This window comes from Hyaena hyaena, unplaced genomic scaffold, assembly GCF_003009895.1.
Source record: "Hyaena hyaena isolate Hyena2069 unplaced genomic scaffold, ASM300989v1 scaffold_250, whole genome shotgun sequence".
In the NCBI taxonomy this organism is placed as follows: domain Eukaryota; kingdom Metazoa; phylum Chordata; class Mammalia; order Carnivora; family Hyaenidae; genus Hyaena; species Hyaena hyaena.
The window spans coordinates 1,609,296-1,634,115 of NW_024080882.1; the positions used below are offsets into that span (position 1 = coordinate 1,609,296).

Here is a 24,820-nt window from a genome sequence, read left to right on the forward strand (position 1 = left end):
ATAAACAAGTATTTTCTGAGCACTGACTATATGTTAAACACTATTTTGGTTAGAGATCATCAGTGTCTAGTGGGACATAATGTAATCTCCCACAGAGCCTACATCATTAAAAAAGACATCTAAAGAAAGCGGTGCCAGGGTGGCTCAATGGCCTAAACATCTGAGTCTTGATGTTGGCTCAGGTCATGATCTCACAGTTCAGGGGTTTGAGCCCCACATCCGTGCTCTGCACTGACAGAGTGGAGCCTATTTGGGATTCTCTGTCTTCTTCTTTTCTCTGGCCCTCCCGTTTGCCCACTGTCTCTCAAAATAAATAAATAAACATTACCAAAAAAAAAAAAAAAAAGAAAACTAAATAATGATCTGATAAAGGTCATAAATATGATAAAGTGGGATAATACAGAGTGACTACAGGAAGGTGAGAGAGGGGCAGATGCTGTCACTAAGGAAGCAAAGGAAATCTCCAAGAATGTGAGTTGAGATCTGAAAGGTAAAAGAAAAAAGAGCATCTGAATCAGAAAACATGGCAAAAGCAGTGACAGGGAAATGAGCTTCATGTTTCCAGAGACAGAAAGGCCACTGTAAGTAGAGTAAATGAATCCAGGATGGAGTGAACAGAGATGAGGCTGCAGAAGCTGGCTCGGGTCAAATCACATAGGACCTTAGGGGCCATGTTAGTAGGCCACGTTTTTTAAAAGTTGTACCAGGAAATCTAAAAATTTTAAACACTGGATGGATAGAGCACCTGACTCTCAATCTCAGGGTCGTGAGTTCAAGCCCCACATCAGGGATGGAGCCTACTTAAAAAACAATCAATCAATCAATCAAACAGACAAAATAAACACTGGAGTGATAACCTAAATGATGCTTAGGAAATAGCAACTCTGGTCATTATATACAGAACAGAGGGAACAAAGTGTAGAAGCAGAGACCAGCAAGATATCTGTTTAAATTTCCCTTTGAAAGATGATAATAGCAGTAGGTTTTAGAAATGAATTTTAATATATCTGTCAGTTGGAAAAAAATTAACTGTAAATGACCAAATGATTTCATTTGAATAATTATTATATTGCTTTTCAACTTCGTCAATACTTAAAACATTCCTACTGAAATCCATGAGCTAAAAGGTATGGAGGACTTTAATATAAGAAGGTCTACCACAAATTTGACATAATAACCTAAGTTAAATCACTAGACCTTTTTGGATCTCAAACTTCATCTGAAAAATGTAAGTGGTGGTTGTAACAGTCAGCTCAAGAGATACCTCGAATAATAAAAGGGTTATGTGACAAAAAATAAGGTTATTTGAGTAATAGAACTACATTAATATAAAATACTATCACGTATTATTAAAGAATATTAAGACTTTACTTAAATAATTACCCTTAGTAAAAAAAATTTGGTGGGGGAGGCCAAGGAAAGAATTCTGTAGGAATTAGGAAACTTAAAATAACCTCACCACCAGAAAGCCACTGAAAGAATTACTACTGCCGGGTTTCTCTGATTCTGAGTATCATTAAGTATTAATAAAAGAGGGGCGCCTGGGTGGCTTAGTCGGTTAAGCGTCCGACTTTCGCTTAGGTCATGATCTCGCGGTTCGTGGGTTCGAGCCCCGCGTCGGGCTCTGTGCGGACTGCCAGCTCAGAGCCTGGAGCCTGTTTCAAAGTCTGTCACTCCCTCTCTCTCTGACCCTCCCCTGCTCACGCTGTCTTTCTCTCTCTCCTTGAAATAAATAAAAAACATTAAAAAAAAAATTAAAAAAAAAAGTATTAATAAAAGAATCTCAGAGGCATAAACATGGATCACATCTTCATCAGGGCTCAAGAAGATCCTGAGACAAAATATAAACAAATGACTGTGTCTATGTTCCATTAAAACTTTACTTATATAAAATGAAATCTGCATTTCATATAATTTTCATGTGTCACAAAATACCACTCTTTATTTTTTTTTAAATGTTTTTTTTTTTTTTTTTTAATTTATTTCTAGGAGAGAGAGAGGAGAGAGAGAGAGACAGCGTGAGCACGGGAGGGTCAGAGAGAGAGGGAGTCACAGACTGAAACAGGCTCCAGGCTCCGAGCTGGCAGTCAGCACAGAGCCCGACGCGGGGCTCGAACCCATGAACCGCGAGATCATGACCTAAGCAAAAGTCGGATGCTTAACCGACTAAGCCACCCAGGAGCCCCAAAATACCACTCTTTAGACTCTTCCTGTAGCGCTGAAAACATGAACACCACCTGTAAGCCGGCTGTCTGTACAAAACCAGCTGGTGAGCAGGATTTGACCCACAGACCAGAGCAGGATCTGACCCACAAGTCAGAGCTGAGGCCTGACTTGTACCAAGAAGTTTCAAATAATCATTACTTAACATACAGCTCTTTGTATTTTAACTTGCTTATTGAAAATAATTTTGTTATCTTTTTCAAATGGAAATGCATTGTTCTTCATAATCCAAATTTATAATTTCCAGCAAGTATGACTAACTAAAAAGTTATGAATTTCTCAAAAATATGTTTAGATCATCCTTTCTCTATTAGGCTAGAGAGGAAAAAAGGGGCATTTAGACACCATATTTTTAACTAGACGTACCACAGAGGCTCCTCGACCGGTCTGCGTACTTCCGAGCCACGGCATATTGATTGGAGTGCCGGGATTGCTGTGTGTGTATGGGGTTGTACCTTGCACAGCTGTTAAATCATCCCGAGCATGTATAACCAAGAAATCTTCTGATCTACAAAAGAATGTCAAGTGGAATGAAAGCAACCTACTGGTTCTTCATTTCTTCTGTTATATCTGAAAGTTCTAATGAATAATGTACTATTTCCCTCTAAAATTAATTTTCTTCAGCTCTTAACTCCCAACTCAGAGACAGTAACTTCATACAGGAGCAATTTCAGATCCTGTCACTTTATACTCTTCTAACTTTCAATTCCTTTCTTTAAAGCTCCTGCCACCCCGTCTTCACTCTTTTGCATATTGGTATCCACTATATTTATAATCTAGAAATATTCCTCTAAATGTCTCTTGAAAGCTACAGTTCTGCGGATATCATGATTTTTAACACAATGTTACTGAATAAAAACAAAGTATAAAAGTACCCTTTGTTCTCCATTTCAGTATCATCATCTACCCAAGTATAGATCTGTGTAGCCAGAATTCCAGAAACATCCAGTTCTTGAACATCATGGCTTGAAGCAATTGCTATGCAGTTTCTATTTGCCTGAAAAACAAATCATATGGTAAGTTTTAAATAAAAAAGCAGCATAACATGCATATGAGCTATTTCTGAAAATGGAAACTATAAAATAGCCCCTAGAAATGATAACTTTAAGATACAGAAAAGACAGCCTTTTCACCAATGAATATTTAAAATTAATTTTAATAATTAAATCTTGAGTGTAATAATGATCAGCTTGATCTTGGAGGTATGTTCAAAGAACTTAAGAGCACCTAACAGAATGCCTCCTCTAAATGGTAAGGCATATACTACTTTATTTCTTCTCCCAGCACGGTCTCTCGAGTGTGCTGGTATGGTACAATGTCCCTAAGGTTTTTACACAGTTCAGAAACATGAAGGAGTTGTTGAAGAACAGAGCTCTAGAAGGTAGAAAAAGGTGAGGGAGATAAGGAACATCAAACTAAAGAAATAATGGTGCATCATTCAAATAAGATTCTATCATTTTCACCTAAAGCTTATCAGTCTTAGACAATAAAAACAGAATGTGAGAAATGATCACAAAGAAAAAGTGCAGGGGTAGAAAAGGAGTGGAGGAAGTATGCCAGAATATATCATAAATTAAAAGCTGGTGAGATTAAATGACATAAAAATTTAAATATCTATGAACTGAAAATTTATACCTCTAAAATAGAGAATGAAAGGATAATGACAGCAAAGAGAAAACAGGATTAATATTTCCATTATGTAAAATGCTTATACAAACTAAATGAAAAAATGAATACCCCAGACTTAAATGGATAAATAATTCTCCACGGGCATCTCCATTTCTGCATGTCTTCTAAGTGACTTACCAACCGTGTTTGTTCTGCAGGATGGCTACAAACCTATGGTCTCTCCCTCCAGATCAAAGGGCAGGTATACTTAATGTCCATTAGAAAGACTGAAGTTTCCTAAACTCAGTGTTCCTTTCCTATAATGCAACCCACTCTGAGTGCAGTTAGCATTTGACCTTTTCCTTGCCGCTGTGTGGTAATTTTAACACAGGGAACCAGAGCATAAATGCTAATGTGGATACTGCTTCTGCTATTAGTAATAAACTGCAGTGGTTTCTGGTCCAGGAATCCTGTGTCTTCTTACAGCACCCATTATACTGAGAAAGCTAATTTGCTGGCTTGAATGCAGGGGAAAATCTCAGACCTCTCTCAGTTCTTGACACAGATAATCCAAATGGGAAATGGGAAAAAGTTCAATCTAATCAACATTTTAAAATAATGCAATTTAAAGCAAAACGTACTGTTTCTTCAGAGAAGGACAAATACCATATGTTTGCACGTATAGGAGGATTAGGAGGAAATTAACAGAGGACCAATGGGGAGAAGAAGGGGGGAAATAGTGGGGGAGAGGGAGAGAGGCAAACCATGAAAGACTCTTGAATACTGAGAACAAACAGAGGATTGATGGGTGTGGGGAGGGGAGGGAGAGGGGGGAGATGGGCATGGAGGAGGGCACTTGTGGGGATGAGCACTGGGTGTTATATGAAAACCAACTTGCCAATAAACTATTTGTAAAAAAAAAAAAAAAAAAAGGTACTGTTTCTTAACTACAAATTTAGCAAGGATGTAAAACAATAATGAATCTGGAGAAATAAAAATTAAACAGGTACACTCTTCATACACAGCGAGCAAAGGATTTTATATATTTGAATGACTGATTATTCATTACTTGTTACTGATATACATTCAAAAAAGAAAATAAAAAGAAGCTAATTTGTTTTATAGCAAAGAATATTTAAAACCATATTTTCTTCAGAGGAAGGAAGATACTTGTTGGGTATAGACAATAATTTTGTATTTGTATCTGACATATATATATACACATAGATATTAGAACATGAGAACTGCCTACTAAGGGGCTGATTCCAAACTTGCCTATCTTCAATAGAACCAGTCACTGTTCCGGGGGGTGTATAAGAGGGAGATGAGACGAAGGACACAGGGAAAGATGAGGACAGAATAACAAAGGAACTATCTAGGATAAAAAAAAAAAAGAAAGTCAGAATAGGATGGAGAAACAACTGGTGAAATGAATAATGAATGGGTAATGCCACAGAATAGTTACCTAAATAATACTTAAAAATTATTTTAAAATTAGGAATACTTGAAAAAGAAGATATACATAATTAGATATATATATTTGTGTGTGTGTGTATAAATAAAATTGTACAGTAAGGCATTTAGGGAAGACAGAAGAAGAAAATGATTAAAGTAAGTTTTGACCTTTGATTACTGTATATCTAAGGTTATACCTCTTCTATAAGTAGCTTACAGACAGATTTAAGGAAGATGTTGAGTAGAAGACTAAGGAATGTAAAGGAAACACTAGTTAGGCAGCTACTACAGCTGTAAGTCAAAGAAGGAGAATTTCTGTAAGTCATATAGAAGCTTAAATTTGAACTAATATTAATAATCACATTCAACATATTCATATAAGGAAAATCTTTTCTTTGGATTAAATGCTATAATGTGTTATAAAGTTCTCAAGGCTATTGCATATATAAATACTTGAGATTCTCTCTGTATAGTAATCAAACATTATTTTATGTGCTACATATGCAATATATAATTATCAAACAATATAATCATTTTATAAAATAAAATAATTTATTCAGATTGCAATTTAGGCAATGGAGGTAGCTTTCAGAGAGAAAACTACTAATACTAAATAAACTGACAAAACAGGACATTAGTATTAGAAAAATACTAATACTAAAAAACTGACAAAACTTAATAATCAAAGAAATAAAGTCTATGTACTTACTTTATTAACAGCAAAGGCAGTAATGATATCAGATTCCTTGTGAATAATCCTTGCTTTACCTCCAGGATATCCCAAGTCTGCTTCTATCTAAATGGAAGGAAATAAAACATAAGAATATAGTGATTTTAATCACAGAAAAAATAATATATGCCAATCTATCATTTAATACTAGCATAAATTATTAAAGAAACTTTTAACATATTTCATATCCAAAGGTATTGTTTTACATGCTAATCATCCCTAAAATAAAACTCCTGTGACCAGGGAAATTTAAACTTTTTCAAGCCTGCCTTTTCACATATAAAGAGGCAGTTAATACAAAATACAACTTCATTAATTGCTTATGTTCCCAGTAAATTAACTGCAATGAATTAACTTTAAAGGATCAAGACATTCTAATTATTAAAATAAGAGTTGTTTACTCTATTTCTTAGTATTATAATCCTTTGATAATATTTAATAAGTATTAGGTCAGAAAATAAATATTTTTAGGTTTTGCACACCATCGAGACTCACTGTTGCATATTATTAATCTTTTCATTTTTTCAAACAACCTTTTAAAAATCTAAGGACCATTCTTATTCTTAATTTACTGCCTATTATGAAGAACAGGTCAAATATGGCCAGTTTACTGACTACAGGTGTTAAACAGCTTTTAATTTATAAAAACAAACAAACAGACAAACAACCTGAAACTCTGAAAGGCATAGTAATTACTCCAGGTCAGAAGTCATTTTAATAGCTGAATAAACTAGAATTCAATGTACTTTAAATGAGGGAAACTTCTGACCTTTAGCTTACTCCAAAGAAGGTATATACAAGGTCTTTGAACTCATAAAATCAATATTTACTAAAACAAACAGAGGTAAAAAAGAAAAGCAATTATTAAGAATTAAAAATGTTAACACAGGATATTGTTCCATCTTATTTTATATCCCTAACCTTCACTCTTTAAACTGAATTAGTATAATATGGTTCACAACTCACCATTTAATGTCATTTAACTATAAGAACGTCTTAAGTCCAGATGTTAGTAATTTGAAATAAGAATATAACAAATTTAATTCCTGCTAACTTTAGATAAAAACATCACCAATGCCCATCCACTGTTTGACCAACAGAACTGAGTTAGCAGTATTTTTTAAAATGGCAAATAAGAAAGACTGTTGAATTGCAAAGTTGAGACGAATAAGATAAAAACCCAAATAATCTTATGGAAACTAAACTCCTATTCACTAGATGTAATGATGCCAAACATATTCAAATCTAAAATGCAATCTGATAATAAACCAAAGATTTTCAGTGTTTGCCAAAAATTTGGTTGATTTCAGGGTCAACTCTTCTAAGAAAACTCTTACCTCAAATTCTGTAATTTTATGACAAAATCCCAACTTAGTCACCTATCTATGGTATCTTGTATCTAAAGTATACTAAGTGTCTACTACTAGATTTTGAAGAAATTGTAAAGAAAGACAAATGATGCTTGCAGGCAGTAAGGAGGATGTTACTTCCTGCTAAAAGGGTGGGTGAGGGAAACACTAGTTTTACCTGCACAGCTCTTTCAAACTTTACCCTGATGGGGAAAAAGGCTCCTGTAGACATAAACTTAAAAACCTTCTTCAAAGTGAAAATACATGCCTGTCCTCCCCAAATCTAGATTTAATAAAACATTATTTCTTAATATTGTGGTCCCAAGATAACCTGCTTTAGAATCAAGTGGAGCAAGAGGGAAGGAATGGTATTTACCATCTCAAAAGCTTCTGTGTATTTAATTTTGAGAACAATGACAAGTGCTAAGAGATCAGATTGAAGACCAGGCAGGATTCAGCTTGCAAAGAGTCTTAAAAGCCAAAATGAAGAGTTCAGATTTTATTTTGGAGCTAGAAAGACAGTGCAGGGCTTAGATAATTCTGGATGTTGTGAGGTAAAGTATAAAGGGTTCGAGAATGGCTACCAGGGAAACAGTCAACAGGCTACTTTAGTGCTCAAGAGGTAAAGGTGGATTTAATTAGGGTAGTAGCAATGGTGGTAGTGATCAGTGGTTGGAATTAGGAGAAATTTTGCAAATGGACTGAAATTAGGGTAAGAGTAAAAAAAAAAAAAAAAAAAAAAAAGAGCAAGGATAATTCCTAGTTTTCAGATCTAAAAATTGAAGGTACCACTTAATGAGACAAAAGTGAAGGAAAAGTAGTGTTTAGATTAAGATGGGTAGAAAATTCTTGTTTTGACATTCAGCATGAGGTAGCTATTAGATTAAGAAGTGAAGTCCAAAATTCAGGAAATGAATGGGCTAGAGAGATTAAAGAGTTATCAGCCTATGGATGATATTTAAACCATGAGATAAACCAAAAAGAAAGTAAAAACAGGGAATAGAAAATGTTACAGAACTTAGTCCTAATATACCCAATTGTTTCAAGAAAGGGGGAAAAGGTCCGTTCAAAATGGAAGTAGTTTTAAAAAAGAGTAATATTGACAAAATAAACTGACAGAACATTCTCCAAGTATGAATACTAAATAATCAAATATGATATCATAGAAAACAAGTGAAGCAAGAGTTTCAAAAAGGTGGATGTGTTCACCAGTATCAAAAGATACTAAAAGAGTGAACTAAAAAGACAGAACTAACTACTGAATTCAGTAGTGGGAGTCAAGGGTAACTTTGACTAGTAAAACCTCAGCAGAGTGGGCTGGAGATAACACTTATCTAGATTAGAGAGACACATGGTTAACAGGGAGGTAAATCCACTGGGGAAGATTAACAGAGGCACTCAAATGAATTGATAATGTTTTATTTCTTCAACTGGGTGGTTCCTCCAGGGAGTGTCTGCAACATTACTCTTTAAGTCTTCTATAATGACTTTATAGGCAATTCTAGAAATAAATTTTCCTACATAAGGGATTAGAGAAGTGGAGTAGTAGACAGATTCACAGGTAGATTTTTTTTGGTTTTCACATGAAAGAAAGACAATGAAATATATCTGCCTATGTAGAGAATACTTTAAGAGAGAGGCAAATACTTATCATGGAAGATGGGTGGGGGAGGAGGGGTAAGTGCTGAAGTGAAGTCCTCAGGTAGGTAAGAGCAGGTAGGATCAGTGCAGAAATGGAAGATATGGTCTTGGACAAAAGAGTGAAAGTCTATCTACTGTAAGAGAAGGCAGAACAAAATATCTGTATATAGATCAGAAGTAAGATTTGGTGGTGGGAATATTAGTTTACGTCCCCCTGACTGCATTTATTTTGATGGCAGAACAAGGTCATTATTGGTGGGAAATAGCCAAGGAATACTGGAAGCTTTAGGAAAAAAAGTAAAAGTGGGGAGAATGTAAAACAAAAGAAAACAAGTACTAGAGTAATTTATTTTGAGTGTTGGGTAATTTAATTTGGGAACTATGGCTATAAATTTTAAGTAAGGCAACCCCCCACTGTTTATGCTTTTTCTTCATCCCTGTTCACCTCTTTGGGTGAAGGTGTCACACCTAGTCCCCAAGATTTGACCTTTACTATCCGCCTGCTGTATTCACTGACCTTTGTCCCAAATTTTCTCCTTAAGCTCTTCTTTCTAGCTTCTCTCTCTCTCTCTTTTTAAATTTTTAATGTTTGTTTATTTTTGAGAGAGAGAGCATGAGCAGAAGAGGGGCAGATACAGAGGGAGACACAGAATCCAAAACAGGCTCCAGGCTCTGAGCTGTCAGCACAGAGGCCAATGCGGGGCTCGAACCCACGAACAGTGAGATCATGACCTGAGCTGAAGTCAGAGGCTTAACCGACTGAGCCACCCAGGTGCCCCCTAGCTTATCTCTTAATTCAGGCAAACAGAAGGCAAAACCACCCCTCTGGCAATAGCAACCGCTGATAAGACTGGCAGGTCAGTCTGAACTTAACCCCTGACTCCAGACTACAAAGATGGACCACAGAGTGACCTCTAGAATGACCTATCACTACCTTTCCCTCATTAGAATACTAAAATCTCTGCCAAAGGAGGAGCACAGCCTCATTTACACAACATACAGTGTGCGTACAGGCACATTTCCTTACATGTGTGACCTTATGCCTGTCTCTACACAGGAGACAGGCTTCCCTGTCTAAATATTCATCCTAATCCCAAATAAAAGGAACCCATTCACTTTTGCGCCGGGAGTCATGGCTTTGGAAGCCATTACCCATAATCTCCTTATTTGCTGCTAATAGTTTTCTTTGTGTGACAACTCAACCTGATGTAGTTTATAAGTCACCAAGGAGTGAACTCATATTTGGTTACAAAGGCACAGAATAGACAGAAAGTTGCATGTAAACAGGTTTCGGAATTTTCCAGGTAAATACACCATAGAGAGAATAAAGAATAAAGGATTGAGGATTTTTCATAATGATGGATCACGAAATCTAAGGTGGGAAAGGAAGTGGAAACATGATAAGGTCAGCTAAGAAAAACAGAACTTCCATGAGCTATGAACATAATTTAATTTGCTAAAGGCCATACAATATAAAATCACAGTAAAAAAATCACAATGAATATGGTCTTAATGTAAAACTTAATTTAAGTTTAATATAAACCTTAATGAAAGGTTTCAGGCCATGGTTTAAAATCTGACTGGGCTGTAAATGTCCACTGACAGATGAATGGATAAAGAAGATGTGATATATATACAATGGAGTATTACTCTGCAATCAAAATGAATTATACCTTGCCATTTGCAATTATGTGGATGGAACTAGAGGGTACTATGCTATGTGAAATTAGAGAAAGACAAATATCATATGAGGATTTTAAGATACGAAACAGATGAACATAAAGGAAGGAAAACAAAAATAATATAAAAAGAGGGAAGGGGACAAAATATAAGAGACTCTTAAATATAAAGAACCAAAAGAGGTTTGCTGGGGGGGTTAACAGAAGGGGGATGGGCTATATGAGTAAGGGGCATTAAGGAATCTACTCCTGAAATCATTGCTGCACTATATGCTAACTACCTTGGATGTAAATTTAAAAATAAATAAATAAAATAAAATCTGATTGGGTTGGATATGAGAAGAAAAAAATCCAAATATTGGTACTAAAAGATTTTAATAGACTATGCAAATCAAAAAAGACAGAATTACCATATATTACAGCAATTCCAATTCTGGCTATATGTCCAGAAGAAATGAAAGCAGAGACTTAAACAGATATCTATATATATAAATGTTCACAACAGCATTACTCACAACAGCCAAAAGATGAAAACAACCCAAATGTCCATTGAAAGATGACTGGATAAACAAAAACTGTGACATATACACAATTGAATGCTATTTAGTCTTACACCAGGAGGAGATTCTGATACACACTACAACATGGATGAAGGGTGGAGGTGTTATGCTAAGTCAAATCAGCTAGTCACAAAATGGTAGATACTCTATGATTCCACTTACACAAATACCCAGGATAGTAAAATTCATAGAGACCAAAAAGAGAAAGAACAGTAGTTGGCTGGGGCTGGGCCAAGTAGGACGGAGAAAGTGGAGAGCTACTGCTTCAGTTTGGGAATACAAACAAGTTATGGAGATGTTTGATGGTGACAGTTGCAAACAAAGTGAATGTACTTAATGCTACACAACTGTACACTTCAAACAATTAAAATGGTAAATTTTACATGTATATTTTATCACAATTTTAAAAAAGAAAAAATTTTATACAGGAAATTATCTAAAAAAATGTTTGGGTTCCACAGAGCTTCCTTTAAGAACTGAAGAAGGAACATTAACTTCAGGGTTGAGGGCTTCACTACTATTTTAACTAGAGCAGTGAGCATGTTTAAAATTATCAACCCTAATTTTATATATTAGAGTAAATGATGCTTCAAGGATGTACAGAGCTTAAAGTCCCACGACAGAGCTATAGGTCTCATTAGAGATTTTCAGTTACTATCACCTTCTACAGTGTAAAGCAGGGCACTTGCACTTCAGCACTGCTCTAATGATATAATTCAATGAAGCAAAGTAAAATGAGATCTAAAGAATATCAAAGGCATACTGGAAGGAGATGGGAAGCTGGCAAGTGAATATGGAAGAACATAAATACCCTAAATATTAGGAAATAAAAATATTCAAGACGAAATAATTTTGTTTTCAAAACTAGCAGAGAAATGAGGTGACATCACCAGAAATTTTCTTGTATATTAAAAGAATAGGGGAATATTATGAATAACTTTAAACCACTAAATTTGACACCCAAAATGAAGCAGATAAATTTCTTTAAAGACATGGACTACTAAGCTCATTCAAGAAGAAATAAATAACCTGACTTGCCCTATATGTTAAAGAAAATGAATTTGTAGGTAAAAAAACTCCAAGTTTCTCTGGTGAATTCTACCAAACACTTAAGTAAGAAATAATACTAATTCTACATAAATTTTTTTCCAAAGAATTAAAGGGAATATTTCCCAACACATTCTATGAGTCTAGCTTTAGTTTAAAACCAAAAAAAGAACCCCAAAACATTATAGGGAAACTAATGTTATATTCATTAACATAAATGCAAAAATCTTAAGAAAACTTTTTAACAAATATACCAATATATAAAAAGATAAACACATCATGACAAAATGAAACTTAGCCAGAGCATGGAAGGTTCGTTTAACATCAAACAAATCCATCAACCTATTTAGTCATATTAACAGAGTAAAATAAGAAAAACCATATGAACATCTCAATAGTAACAATAACAACAAAAAAGGCAGGTGGCAAAATCCAGCAACTATTACAGATTAACAAGTTAGGAACAGAAGAAACCTTCTGAATCTTATAAAGGGTATCTATAATAACCCTATAGAATACAGCATACTTAAGGACAAAGAAGGAATGCTTTTCTCAAGATCAGGAACAAGATAAAAATGTCTGCTTTCACCATTTCTGTTCAATAGGGGAAAGTTCTAGCCAGTACAGTAAGACAGTGGGAGATTAAGATAAAGAGAAACAGATCAATAGTCCAAAACAGAGTTCATAACACACATACGTCAACTGTTTTTTAATTTTTTAATCTTTATTTTTGAGAGAGATAGCGCACAAGTACGCGAACCAGAGAGCGAGCAGGGAAGGAACAGAGAGAGAGGAAGACACAGAATCTGAAGCAGGCTCCAGGCTCTGAGCTGTCAGCAAAGAGCCTGATGTGGGGCTTGAACTTATGAACCATGAATTCATGACCTGAGCAGAAGTCAGATGCTTAACCAACTGAGCCACCCAGGCACCCCTGTCAAGTGGTTTTTTAAAGGGAGGAAAAGGATGGGGCGCCTGGGTGGCTTAGTCGGTTAAGCGTCCGACTTTCGCTTGGGTCATGATCTCGCGGTTTGTGGGTTCGAGCCCCGCGTCGGGCTCTGTGCTGACTGCCAGCTCAGAGCCTGGAGCCTGTTTCACAGTCTGTGTCTCTCTCTCTCTCTCTGACCCTCCCCTGTTCACGCTGTCTCTCTCTCCTAGAAATAAATTAAAAAATTTAAAAAAAAAATTAAAAAAATAAAAAAATAAAGGGAGGAAAAGGCAATTCAGTGGAGGAAAAGATAACCTTTTCATTAAAGAGTGGCAAACAACTGATACACAGGTGGGGAAAAAAGTAACTGCAATCTATACTTTGTACCCATATTAAAAAAAATGACTCAAAAATTTTTTTTGTAGGACTTAAACACTGCCTTTGTATTATGATTTCCTTGTAGGGCAGAGCTTTAGACTTATTTTTTAGATGGAAATCTATAATAATGGAAGTAGTCTTCACTAATTGTTAAATTAAAACTAGAGCAGAGATGGAGAAAAACTTTGTGAGTTTTAGGTTAGGCAAAGATTCCTTAGAGATGACATGAAACAGAATATCCATACGCAAAACAAATTTTGATGAGGTCCAATGTATCAATTAAAAACTTCTCAGTTTAAAAGAAATTGTAGAGAATAAAAAGTCATGCGAGTAGGAGAAAATATTTGTAAATGTGATACACGACTTACTTAAAAAATATAAAGAACTGTTAAAACTCTATTAAGAAAACAACCCAATCAAAAACAGACACATTTGAAAAGACGCTTAAACCACAAAATTATATGAATGATAAATAAGCACCTGATGGTCAAAGTAAATTAAAACCAGTGCACAACTACTAAAATGGCTAATAAAAAGGCTGACCACACCAAGCATTGGTGAGGAGGTAAAGCAACTGAGATACCATGTACTGCTGCTGGGAATATAAAATGGTACCATCATCTTGGAAAATGCTACAGTAGTTTCTTAAAAAGTTAACCACACACCTACAATAAAATCTGGCCATTCTACTCCTAAGCATTTGCACAAGAGAAATTAAAGTATATGCCCAACCCCAGGGACCTGTATATGACTACTGTGAGCATTCTTATTTCTGAAATGAAAGAGCTCATCCATACATAAAAGAATAAACAAATTATGGCACAGCTATACAACGAATACACCTTAGCGATAAAAAGGAATAAATTAATGAAATACCCAACATGGAGTAGTCTCAAAATAATTATGCTAGGGGAATAAAAACATATATTGTATGATTCCATTTACATAAAATTCCAGAAAACGCAAGCTAATCTATAATATGAAGTAGCAGATTGGTAGCTGCCTATAGAGGAAGAGGGCAGAGGTGAAAAGAAAGGAGTCAGAGAGAGATTAAAATTTTGGGAGTAATGACCATATTCATTTTCTTGGCTGTATTGATGGCTTCACCAGTGTACACATATGCCAATATTAATCAAACTATACTTTAATAAATATGTGCAGTTATTTTAAGTCAGGTATACATGATAAAGCTATTTAAAACAAAATTATAGCAGATGCTTGGAAAATCCTGGCCAAAAATGGTTGATGTTAACTAAACACACAGAACAACTATCTTTTAATGTAGTGTGATGACTCCAGAAATGCCACATTCTGATTATAAATATTTGTTAGTAGTGCCAAAAAAAAGTCTTTGGACAAGATTTCATGATAATGTACAGACCAGTAATTAATGATAACTTAGGCAAGGAATTATCATTAACTGATTAAAAGTTTCAATTATATTCTTTCAAAATTATCAAGGGCCATGAGACATTTTCAAAGGATGGACTAAATATATTTATTTTGCCAAAGCTTGAGTTATAATATACACTTGGCAGCTAATTAAAAAATTAATTAATTAATTAATTACTTTTATTAATTACATAGAATAATTTGTCCTATTTTAACCACAAGATTTTCTTTAGGAAAGAATTAGCAGTGCGAATTAGTAACCTTAAAAAAAATCTTCAAGAAAGTTTTCCTCTAAAAATTACTTTGTTGAGATGGTCTTAAAATCAGAGTAAGAAACACGAGTTAAATGTCAATTTAATAAAACTCACATTTGAACGTATGATCATAGAACATTTGAGAGGCATTTTATGATTATACAAATTGTTACCATTCTTGTTCTTGTTCTCAAGTGTTAGGAGAAATTACTGAACACAAGGCAATGTGCTATGTGCTATCCCTACCAGCACAATAAATGCCACGTATAGTATCTGATATATTTTAAGGAATTAACATCACAGGAGATACTGTTAACTTCCAAAATGTCACTTGCAAAACCAGAACAATACTACTATAATTCTATAATGGATATTGTAATTATACCTTATTAAGAACTTCAGTTGCATTTACTCAGAAAAATCTGTAGCCAAAACAGGTTACATTCAACTCCCTTTAAAATTGCATTCTCTTAGGAACAAAAACAGAAACAATTTTTAAGATTGCATATTGAAGCTGTTGAAATCAAACAAGAATAATCTGAGGGAACAATAATTTAATTGCATTGGAAACAATGTCCAGATCAAAACTCAAACAAAAACAATGTGTTTTTCTTGTGAAAGAATGCAATTTCTCATTTCAGTTGAATGGTATTTTGTACCTTATTGATGTTTGGCTCCTCCATCATAGAATTTTTGATGGTTTCACAGTTGTCCTCTAATGACTTCGTCAAGAAAGAATAACCACATGACAAAGAGTAAAGACGAGATATAACACGCAAAATACTGGGGATATTTTTATAATATTTTTAACCAAATTTACTAGAAAACAACACTAGGCTGAGTTATTATTTTTCAAGTTCATACATCTTAAAAGAAACACATGTGGGGGTGCATGGTTAGGGGATGGGCAAAACTGAATCCTTCAGAATTCATTAACCACTACCATAAATTTTATTTGCCCTCCCAAGAAATCTTAACTAATTCATTTTGAAATGTTGACATTAAGGCAAAATTGAGTCCCAAGTTCTTAATATTACAAATTTCAGAGCTATTGATGCCACAGTACTCTCACCTGAAAACTACAGTCAGATTGCTGTCTTTCACATGTACTACTATGCTGTGTCTCCATTATGGTACCTTGCTCCTCAGGAGAACCTCTTGATTGGAAACATTTAATTTCTAGGCTTTTAATTCTCTCCTTCTCTTGGTTTAGCTAGAAATAATAAACTGCTTGGAGGCACACATCCTTCTAAAAAGGGGATATTAGCATTTGTTAAAGAAAGAACTGGTTCAAGACCTTTGGTAATCCGAAAATGAAATAAAACAGAAATATAAAGTGGGGACAAAGATGACAGCTGTCAAGTATTTTTCTCCGGTTGGGAATCATTCAGATATAGTCAATTTGCAGCCATCTGTATTTAAACTCCAAGTAAGTATAAATAGGAAAGACCTTCTATTTTAAAAAAGCAATATAGGAAAAGAAAAGACCTGAGGATACACCAGGATCTTAATATTAGATGGAGAAAATTTCATTTTCACAACAATTAAGGAATAAAGAAACCATCTCAAAATCCTCACATCCAAAATACAGAGCCTGTCATTTTCCTAATCATATGAAAAGTCACAATGACTTGGACTCAGACTATTTAAATATAATCATCATTTTATTTAAAAAAGACACAGAAAGTAATTTTGTTAATAGCAAAAACAAGCTAATCAACTTGCCTGTAAAGATTAAACACTATAGTAACTCCATAAGGTTAATATTTTATTTAATTCCATTCCATTTGTGATTCACCCTCCAAATTTTTCATTTTCATATTCCCTTTATCAAAATGTCACTATTTTTAAAAACTATTACCATGAAGAATAAAACAATAATGCAGTAGCAATTAATTTCTAATATCTACCATTAATGATGCCAGTTTTTAAGTAAGTAAGATCTACTGGTTAAAATATTGCAAAAATAATACTATATTATACTCATTTCGCAGGGGGGAAAAAAACCCCTAAAATTCAGAGAAAATATTTAGTTCACTCTTATTTACAAAGCTTTTTTTCAGTCCAACATTCATAAGCATGCATTTGATTACTAACACAAAAATTAAAATTTTCTTAAGGTATTATCAAACTCTGAAGAAAACTCAAAATAAAACAGCAAATGAATTTAAAAGGTGTAGTTGCACTCATCTACCTGCTGTCCTTCCTCCTGTATCTGGCTTGGTCACGCTACTCTCCTCCCTTAGTGGTTCTATTCCCTGATTCAACTAGGCAATCTAGTGGTGTAACAGTTCTTGGTTTTGAGAATTATTTAACTTCCCCAATACACTGACTATATCAGCAGTAGAGAAATGTTTTTTATATTTACAACTATATTAATCAAATATGGCCATGTTTGTTAAAAAATGATTTTGTACTTGAAACAGATCTGCCAACTTTCATATTCATATTACAAGGTACATCAGAGAAACCCAAGGAATAACAAGCACAGCAAACATACTTTTTCCACAGCAAGCAGGTATGAACTGGATAAAGCAGGTGGGTTTTATTCACTATTATGAAAATGCTTTAACTTGTAAAACATTACTTTAGGCAAAGATATATTTGAAATAAAATCAGAAACATTACCTCATCAATAAACACATTCTAATTAATTAGTCTCTGATTCAGTACATTTATTTTTAATTTTACTTATCCAAAAATTTCCTTGAACTGTTTAATGGTAATTCATATACTAAAAATTTAAGATACATCTTACATAAGGTTAAATAAAAATACTTTTATTTATTACATCTATTTTATCTATTTCTGGTTTAGATTTCAATGTTATCCTAAGGTACACATTTTAGAAGTTTTCTAAGTTAACAAAAAATTATGTATTTTGTTTCCTGGCGTGGCTAATTCAAATATAGTTACATAATCAGGTTAATACTAAATAATAGCACCCGCAGTTGCTTCTTATAAAATAGTGCTTAAACCGAGAGACCATGAGATCTATGTAATATTTCTGTTTTTCATTAAGGTTATCATATGCCATCTTGCTTTTTCCTAACCTGTCTATTAAAAAGCCATTCTAATGTATAAAAATGTTGGGTCACTATGTTGTCCACCTGAAAATAATGTTAACACTGGATGGTGACTATACTCAAATAAAAAAAAATAAAAAAATAAAATCAGGAGAAAGAAGCCATTCTACTTCAAAAACCATACAAATGAAATAAAAGTGAAATACCTTCTTTTTTTCCCCTCCCACTTCAAAAACCATACAAAAGCTTGCTTTCAGACTAGTTCAGTGCTTCTCAAAATACAATCCGCACACCAGCTGCGGGTCTTAAGTCCATGAGGACGTAAGGAATTAATACCATCACTAAGTCCACTACTGAGTTTACCCAGTATTTTTTTTAATAGCAATACTGTCACAGAAAAGGAAGCAATATGTTAATTTACATTCAGGTGCAAATTCCCCATATCATCAATATAGAACTTTTTAAAGCACTGAACTAAAAGTGAAAAAGAATCATTATAATGGTAGTATCAAAGCATAATTAGCCATAATACACATAAATTGTATTTATAAAATTAAGAAGCATAATCAAAAGAATAAAAAGAAAATGTACATATTTGTAATGTTCTCAGTATACAAACGTAGTTTCAGTTAAACTTCTAAGATAAACTTCTTTTAATGATCACATGAGAATCATGGGAAGTTTCTACTTTATTTCCTAAAATGGCAATCTTTGACAACTAAAAGACAGCAAATAAGATACAGAATCTTCACTCAAACAAACTTTTTAGGGAAAAAAAAAGTTCCAAATACATCTGAATGACTTAAAATTGACTTAGGAAAATAGTGACCTATTCCCTCTCATTTTCAATTACCTTTTCTATTTATTAACTGCATAATATATGTTTATGGTATAAAAGTGGGTTATAAAATACAACTTAATCTTTATAGTTACATAATACAAGACTTCAGTAATAAAAGAGTAAAAAGGTTTTAACTTATACATACCTCATTCAGACATCTTTTCTTTGTGAATATATTTCTGATAAACGTTTCCTGAATTTCTTCCTGCTTCACCAAGTACTGCCAAAGTCTCTTCACAGACAGTGCCAGATGGTGTTTAGATCTACAGAGACAGAATATTTAATTATACACTTTGGAGATCTCTGATTAACTTGACCACATGTCCTTGGTGCTGTAAGAATGTTTATAATAATAAATAAACTAGAAACAGATCACACCATCTAGGCAGCAGTCTGCAAACTTTTTCTTAAAGGACCTGACTGTTAAGATTTTAGGGCTACATGGTCTGTCTTTCAACCGCTCGACTCAGTCACTAAAGAAGGAAAGCACCATAGATAATATTAAAATGAAAGGGTGTGGCTGTGATCCAGTAAATTTTGTTTACAATGCAGGAGGGGTGGATTTGGCTCCAAGTTGCAGTTTCTGACCCCTATGATCAGAAGATCTACCAAAATAATGAGGCTTCCTAGAAGAGATCTAGAGGCAGAGCTACTCCAAGTATCTGTGAACACACAACAGTGCAAGAACTGTTACTGCTCCTCACTATGGTTAAGAACCTGTGAAATAATGTAAGTCAACTGTGTAACTAAGCCTCTAAGTACACTGTTTAATTCCGTTAACATTTTGTAGTAGCAAGACTTTATTGATGAAACAAGCATTGCATGGATTCACCTTTTGGTGCAAATGCTTCATCTCCCCGTGGACAGTACAACAGTTTGCTAACTAAATATTTTGAAGACCACTGTTCCCGAGTGAGCAGAAATAAAACTGGCCCATGGGTCAAATTCAGCCTGCCTTTCATTTTCAAAAATAAAGTTTATTGGATCACAGCCATGACCATGTTTACTTATTGTCTATGGTTGCTTTCACTCTACAATGGCAGTTTAATAGCTGCAACAAGGATTCAAGGGTCTGTAAAATCTAAGATATTTACTATCTGGGCCTTTGTAGGAAATGTTTGCTAACCTCTGGCCTGCTATATACACCAAAGACACAGATATGAGCCAAGAACTGCAAATTAGACACAGAAGGCCTTAAGCATTTTTTAAAAATTACTAATTGATAGCATTCTGATTTAGTAAAACTCTGACTTAAAAAACAGTATCCATAGGAAGCACCTGGGTGGCTTAGTCAATTAAGCATCTGACTGTGGCTCAGGTCATGATCTTGCAGTTCGTGGGATCGAGGCCCACGTCGGACTCTGAGCTGACAGCTTGGAGCCTGGAGTGTGCTTCAGATTCTGTGTCTCCCTCTCTCTGCCCGTCCCCATCCCACTTGTGCTTCTCTCTCTCTCTCTCAAAAATAAATAAACATTAAAAAATATTTAAGGGGCGCCTGGGTGGCTTAGTTGGTTAAGCGTCCGACTTTCGCTTAGGTCATGATCTCACGGTTCGTGGGTTCGAGCCCCGCGTCGGGCTCTGTGCTGACCGCCAGCTCACAGCCTGGAGCCTGTTTCAGAGTCTGTGACTCCCTCTCTCTGACCCTCCCCTACTCATGCTGTCTCTCTCCTAGAAATAAATAAAACATTTTAAAAAAATTAAAAAAAAAAAAAATTTAAAACCAGTATCCATAGGAAAACCTACCTGAAAGGAGTGTTTGTAGGTTCCAGCAAAGCTTTATGGCGGAGAATTGCAGGACCTGCAGACAAACTCTCTTCAGAGGTATGACTTGCGATATAGTTTTGAGGTGGCCCACCGTGGATTTCAAGTCTTCGGAGAAGAACTTGTTCCCAACACTGAAGAGTTTTCAGAACCGCATGACAAAGTGGTGAACTAACTGGAAGTTCTAAAAAGAGAAAATAAAAATAACCCACATCTGTCTTCTGTAGTAAAATGTCACATTCAACTGTAAGAATGACTGAAAGGAGACCCATTTTGGCAGAGGGGATGTGGAAGAGAGGTGGGCACAGAAATCTACAGGATTAAAAAAAAAACATGTAATGAAATCTGTATTTCAACATAATTAGGTCGCCCTGAAAAACAGAAAAGAAGAGAAATCTAAGTTGAAATTATATCATAGCTTTACAAGTACAACTTGGAATAACATTTATGACTTATGATACAAAGTACTGCTATATCAATTACTGCTGCTGGCTTTAATTTCACATGAAAAAATGTACCTGAATATTACAAAGATATATTGGAGGGAAAGTAATTGCTTTAAGCCTTTAATTTCTATACGGTATATATTTCTATATGATACACACACACACACAACTCAATTCTATATTGGTATATATATATATTTTAAATATTTTATTTATTTCTGAGAGAGAGACAGCGTGATCAGGGGAGGGTCAGAGAGAGGGGGAGATACAGAATCTGAAGCAGGCCCCAGGCTCTGAGCTAGCCGTCAGCACAGAGCTCAACGCAGGGCTCGAACCCACGAACTGTGTGATCATGACCTGAGCCAAAGTCAGACACTTAACAGACTGAGCCACCCAGGTGTCCCCTATGTGGGTATATTTAAAACTTGTTTAGAAAATCAAAATAATACACAAAAGTAAAAACAAAAAGTTAAATAATATATACCAGTAAATTCAATGCTTTCTAGTTCTGTACACTTTCATTCACATGAGTCCTCATTTCACTTTCAACTTATCCCTACTCCTGTTTACCTCTGAAGATCTAAATACATGCTTATACTGTGAATTCATGATTTTTCAATTTTAGAAATGATGTACTAATTTATTACTCTGGAATATGAAAATAAACCTGTATCTCCATCACTGCAATATAGTGACATAATTTTTGGTAAAATTGGTGTTTTCGTGTTTACCTTGTTATATCTATTTATAAATATAGATCATAGCTGAGCTATGTGGTATACTATCATGCCCCTTCCTCTCTGAACAATCTTTTCTTCCCCTGGAGTTAATAATCACTAAGTTTTTGCACGTGCTCAGTTTTCTACGTGTCTACTGCTATTAAATCCCCCAATACCTTGGTTATAGCTATAAAAAAAAGTCTCAATATAGTCAGTCACATCAGGTTCAGATTCCCTGCTTTCTTGGATGATGTCCTCATAAGGGCACATATATAAAATATTTATAGATGGCTGGTTTGGTTAAAAGAAACTTATCTTTTACAACAGGAAGTTACTAAAGTTTTTCTCCACTATTTAAAAAAAAATAGTAATTCAAAAGCACTCGGAATATTAGTTCATGTTAAGATATTCATTACCTGCAAGATCGTGACCTGCAAAGGGATAGAAAGTCTTCAGATTGTTGAGTACCAACTGCACCATTGCCAAGCGCATCAACGACCAACTAAAAATAAAACAGGAATGTGTTAAAAATTTACTTAGGGTTTTAGAAGAGCACACCACTTTAACCCAACAATTTAACCACCAAAAATCTACTCTGTGGCTATGCTTTTCCCAAAACAAAACAACATATGCATGTAGTTACTCATGTCAGTCTTATATAAAATAGCAAAAGAGTAGAACCAACCAATTAATGGAGGATCTCGAAGTATTAATATGAAGTGAATTCCAGTATGTATTAATAAGCAAATTATAGAACACTATATATAGTATGCTACCTGTTACCTTCCATGTAAGAAAGCAGTGAAATAAGATTTTACACACACACACACACACACACACACACACACACACACAATTATTTTGCAAATAGATAAACAGAAACTAATAAAAATGAATGTAGAGGAGGAAATGAGTGGAAGACGGAAATGTGCGACTTCTAATTTCACATTTTTATATAGTTTTGCTTTTTTATTAAAAAAAGAAATTTCAGCTTCTCTTAAAGTGAAACACTTTTATTTCTTAGAGTACTAGCTTTTTATTATTTTAAATTATGGTTAAATACACATAACATATAGCTTACCATCTTAACTATTTTTAAGTGTACAGTTCAGAGGCATTAAGTATATTCACATTCTTGTGAAACCATCACCACCGTCTATTTCTAGAAGGCTTTTCATCTTGAAAAATTAGAACTCTCCCCGTTGACTAATAATTCCCCCATTTCCCCCTTATCCTAGTCCCTGGCCACCACCATTCATAGAGAGTTTCTGTCTCTATGAATCTGACTACTCTTAAGTATCTCATATATGAAATTATACAGTATTTGTCTTTCTGTGACTGGTTTATTTCACTGAGCATACTGTCCTCAAGGTTCATCCATGTTGTAACAGGTATCAGGATTTCCATCCTCTCTTTAGGTTGGTATTGTAAGTATTTTAGGCATATACTACCTTCATCTGTCAACAGACAGTACTTTTACACTTTGGCTACTAGGAATAACACTACTATGAACATAGTTTGTAAAAATACCTGTTCAAGACCTTGTTTATTTTGATTCTTTTGGGTATATACTCAGAAATGAAATTGCTGGGTCATGTGGTAATTCTGTTTTTAATTTCTGAGGAACTGCCATAATGTTTTCCATAGTGGTGCTACCATTTCACATTCCCACCAATAGGGCACAAAGGGTCCAATTTCTCTGCATTCTTGCCAACACTGTTATTTTCTTTTTGATAGCAGTCATGCTAAGGGATGTGAAGTGATCTCTCACTCTGGCTTCAATTTGCATTCACCTAATGATTAGTGATAGAGAGAATCTTTTCATTTACTGATTGGCCATTTTTATATCTTCTTTAGAAAAACATCTATTCAAGTCATTTGCCATGTTTTTTACATTGGGTTGTCTTCTTTTTGTTGTTACTAAATTGCACAGTTTGACTTTTGAGCCATGTAAATATTTTGTATATTCAAAAAACAAAATTAAGTCAACAGGAAAACAACAGTATACTAGTAAGTAAATATCTCCTAATTTTTCCTTTCAATAAAGGACTACTTCATTTCCCCTAATATACTACTTATTACTAATAAAAAATTTCTATTTTTCTATCATATCATTAACATACAATGTCTTAATAAAATGTGTACACCTTTCAGAGATATACAACATTATCAACAGAGACAAGATAATACACCATTACCCATGCATATAAGGATAATGCAGCTTTGGAGGTGAGGGTGAACATTTTGAACATTTATGATTTTTATAACATGGGGAAGCCATTTTTAAGACATAATCACTGACATCTTAGAGCATTAGTATATACTGAAAAGATACTGTGTTTTTTAGGCTAAAACAGTGGGGTTTGTTTATCTCAGGGAGCAAAGGGCAAGGAATAGTCTAATAGCATTTGTGAGGACTGATTCATAGAGAGTAAATTAACCGTGAAATTACTGTTAAAGAAAGGAATCTTACAATTTCATCTAAATAAATTTGAGTTATGTGTTATAATTCAACAAGCTATTAATTTCATATGCATTATTTTAAAAGTATTATGTATATAAGCCATGATGAATTTTTAAAAAGAAACAAAATTAAATATTCCATACCTATATGAATTTGAATTAGAATGCTCTTGGAGATGGAAATCGGAAGCTAAAACATCATCATCATCATCATCACTCTCCAGACTCTCCTCTGAATCATACTCTGCTCTACTTTGGGAAGGTGGGAGAAAAGGCTTAAAAAAACAAAAACAAAAACAAAAAGGTTAGAGGATTTATCATTC

The 24,820-nt window shown here is 34.4% G+C and overlaps 1 protein-coding gene across 2 annotated transcripts in view; it reads right to left on the reverse strand.

Annotated features, from left to right (window-relative positions):
- Nucleotides 1-24,820, reverse strand: part of DMXL1 (Dmx like 1) — a 130,168-nt gene that overhangs the window by 19,640 nt on the left and 85,708 nt on the right. Inside the window, exons 30-37 of one of the 2 annotated variants that reach the window (XM_039244947.1) lie at nt 24,642-24,772; nt 22,451-22,536; nt 20,852-21,053; nt 19,254-19,371; nt 15,901-15,963; nt 5,996-6,082; nt 3,099-3,220; nt 2,590-2,731 (exon numbers count right to left, since the gene is read on the reverse strand). In XM_039244947.1, the coding sequence (XP_039100878.1) occupies nt 2,590-2,731; nt 3,099-3,220; nt 5,996-6,082; nt 15,901-15,963; nt 19,254-19,371; nt 20,852-21,053; nt 22,451-22,536; nt 24,642-24,772 (951 nt within the window). The remainder of the gene's footprint in view (nt 1-2,589; nt 2,732-3,098; nt 3,221-5,995; nt 6,083-15,900; nt 15,964-19,253; nt 19,372-20,851; nt 21,054-22,450; nt 22,537-24,641; nt 24,773-24,820) is intronic. The other variant, XM_039244948.1, reaches the window with a different exon arrangement.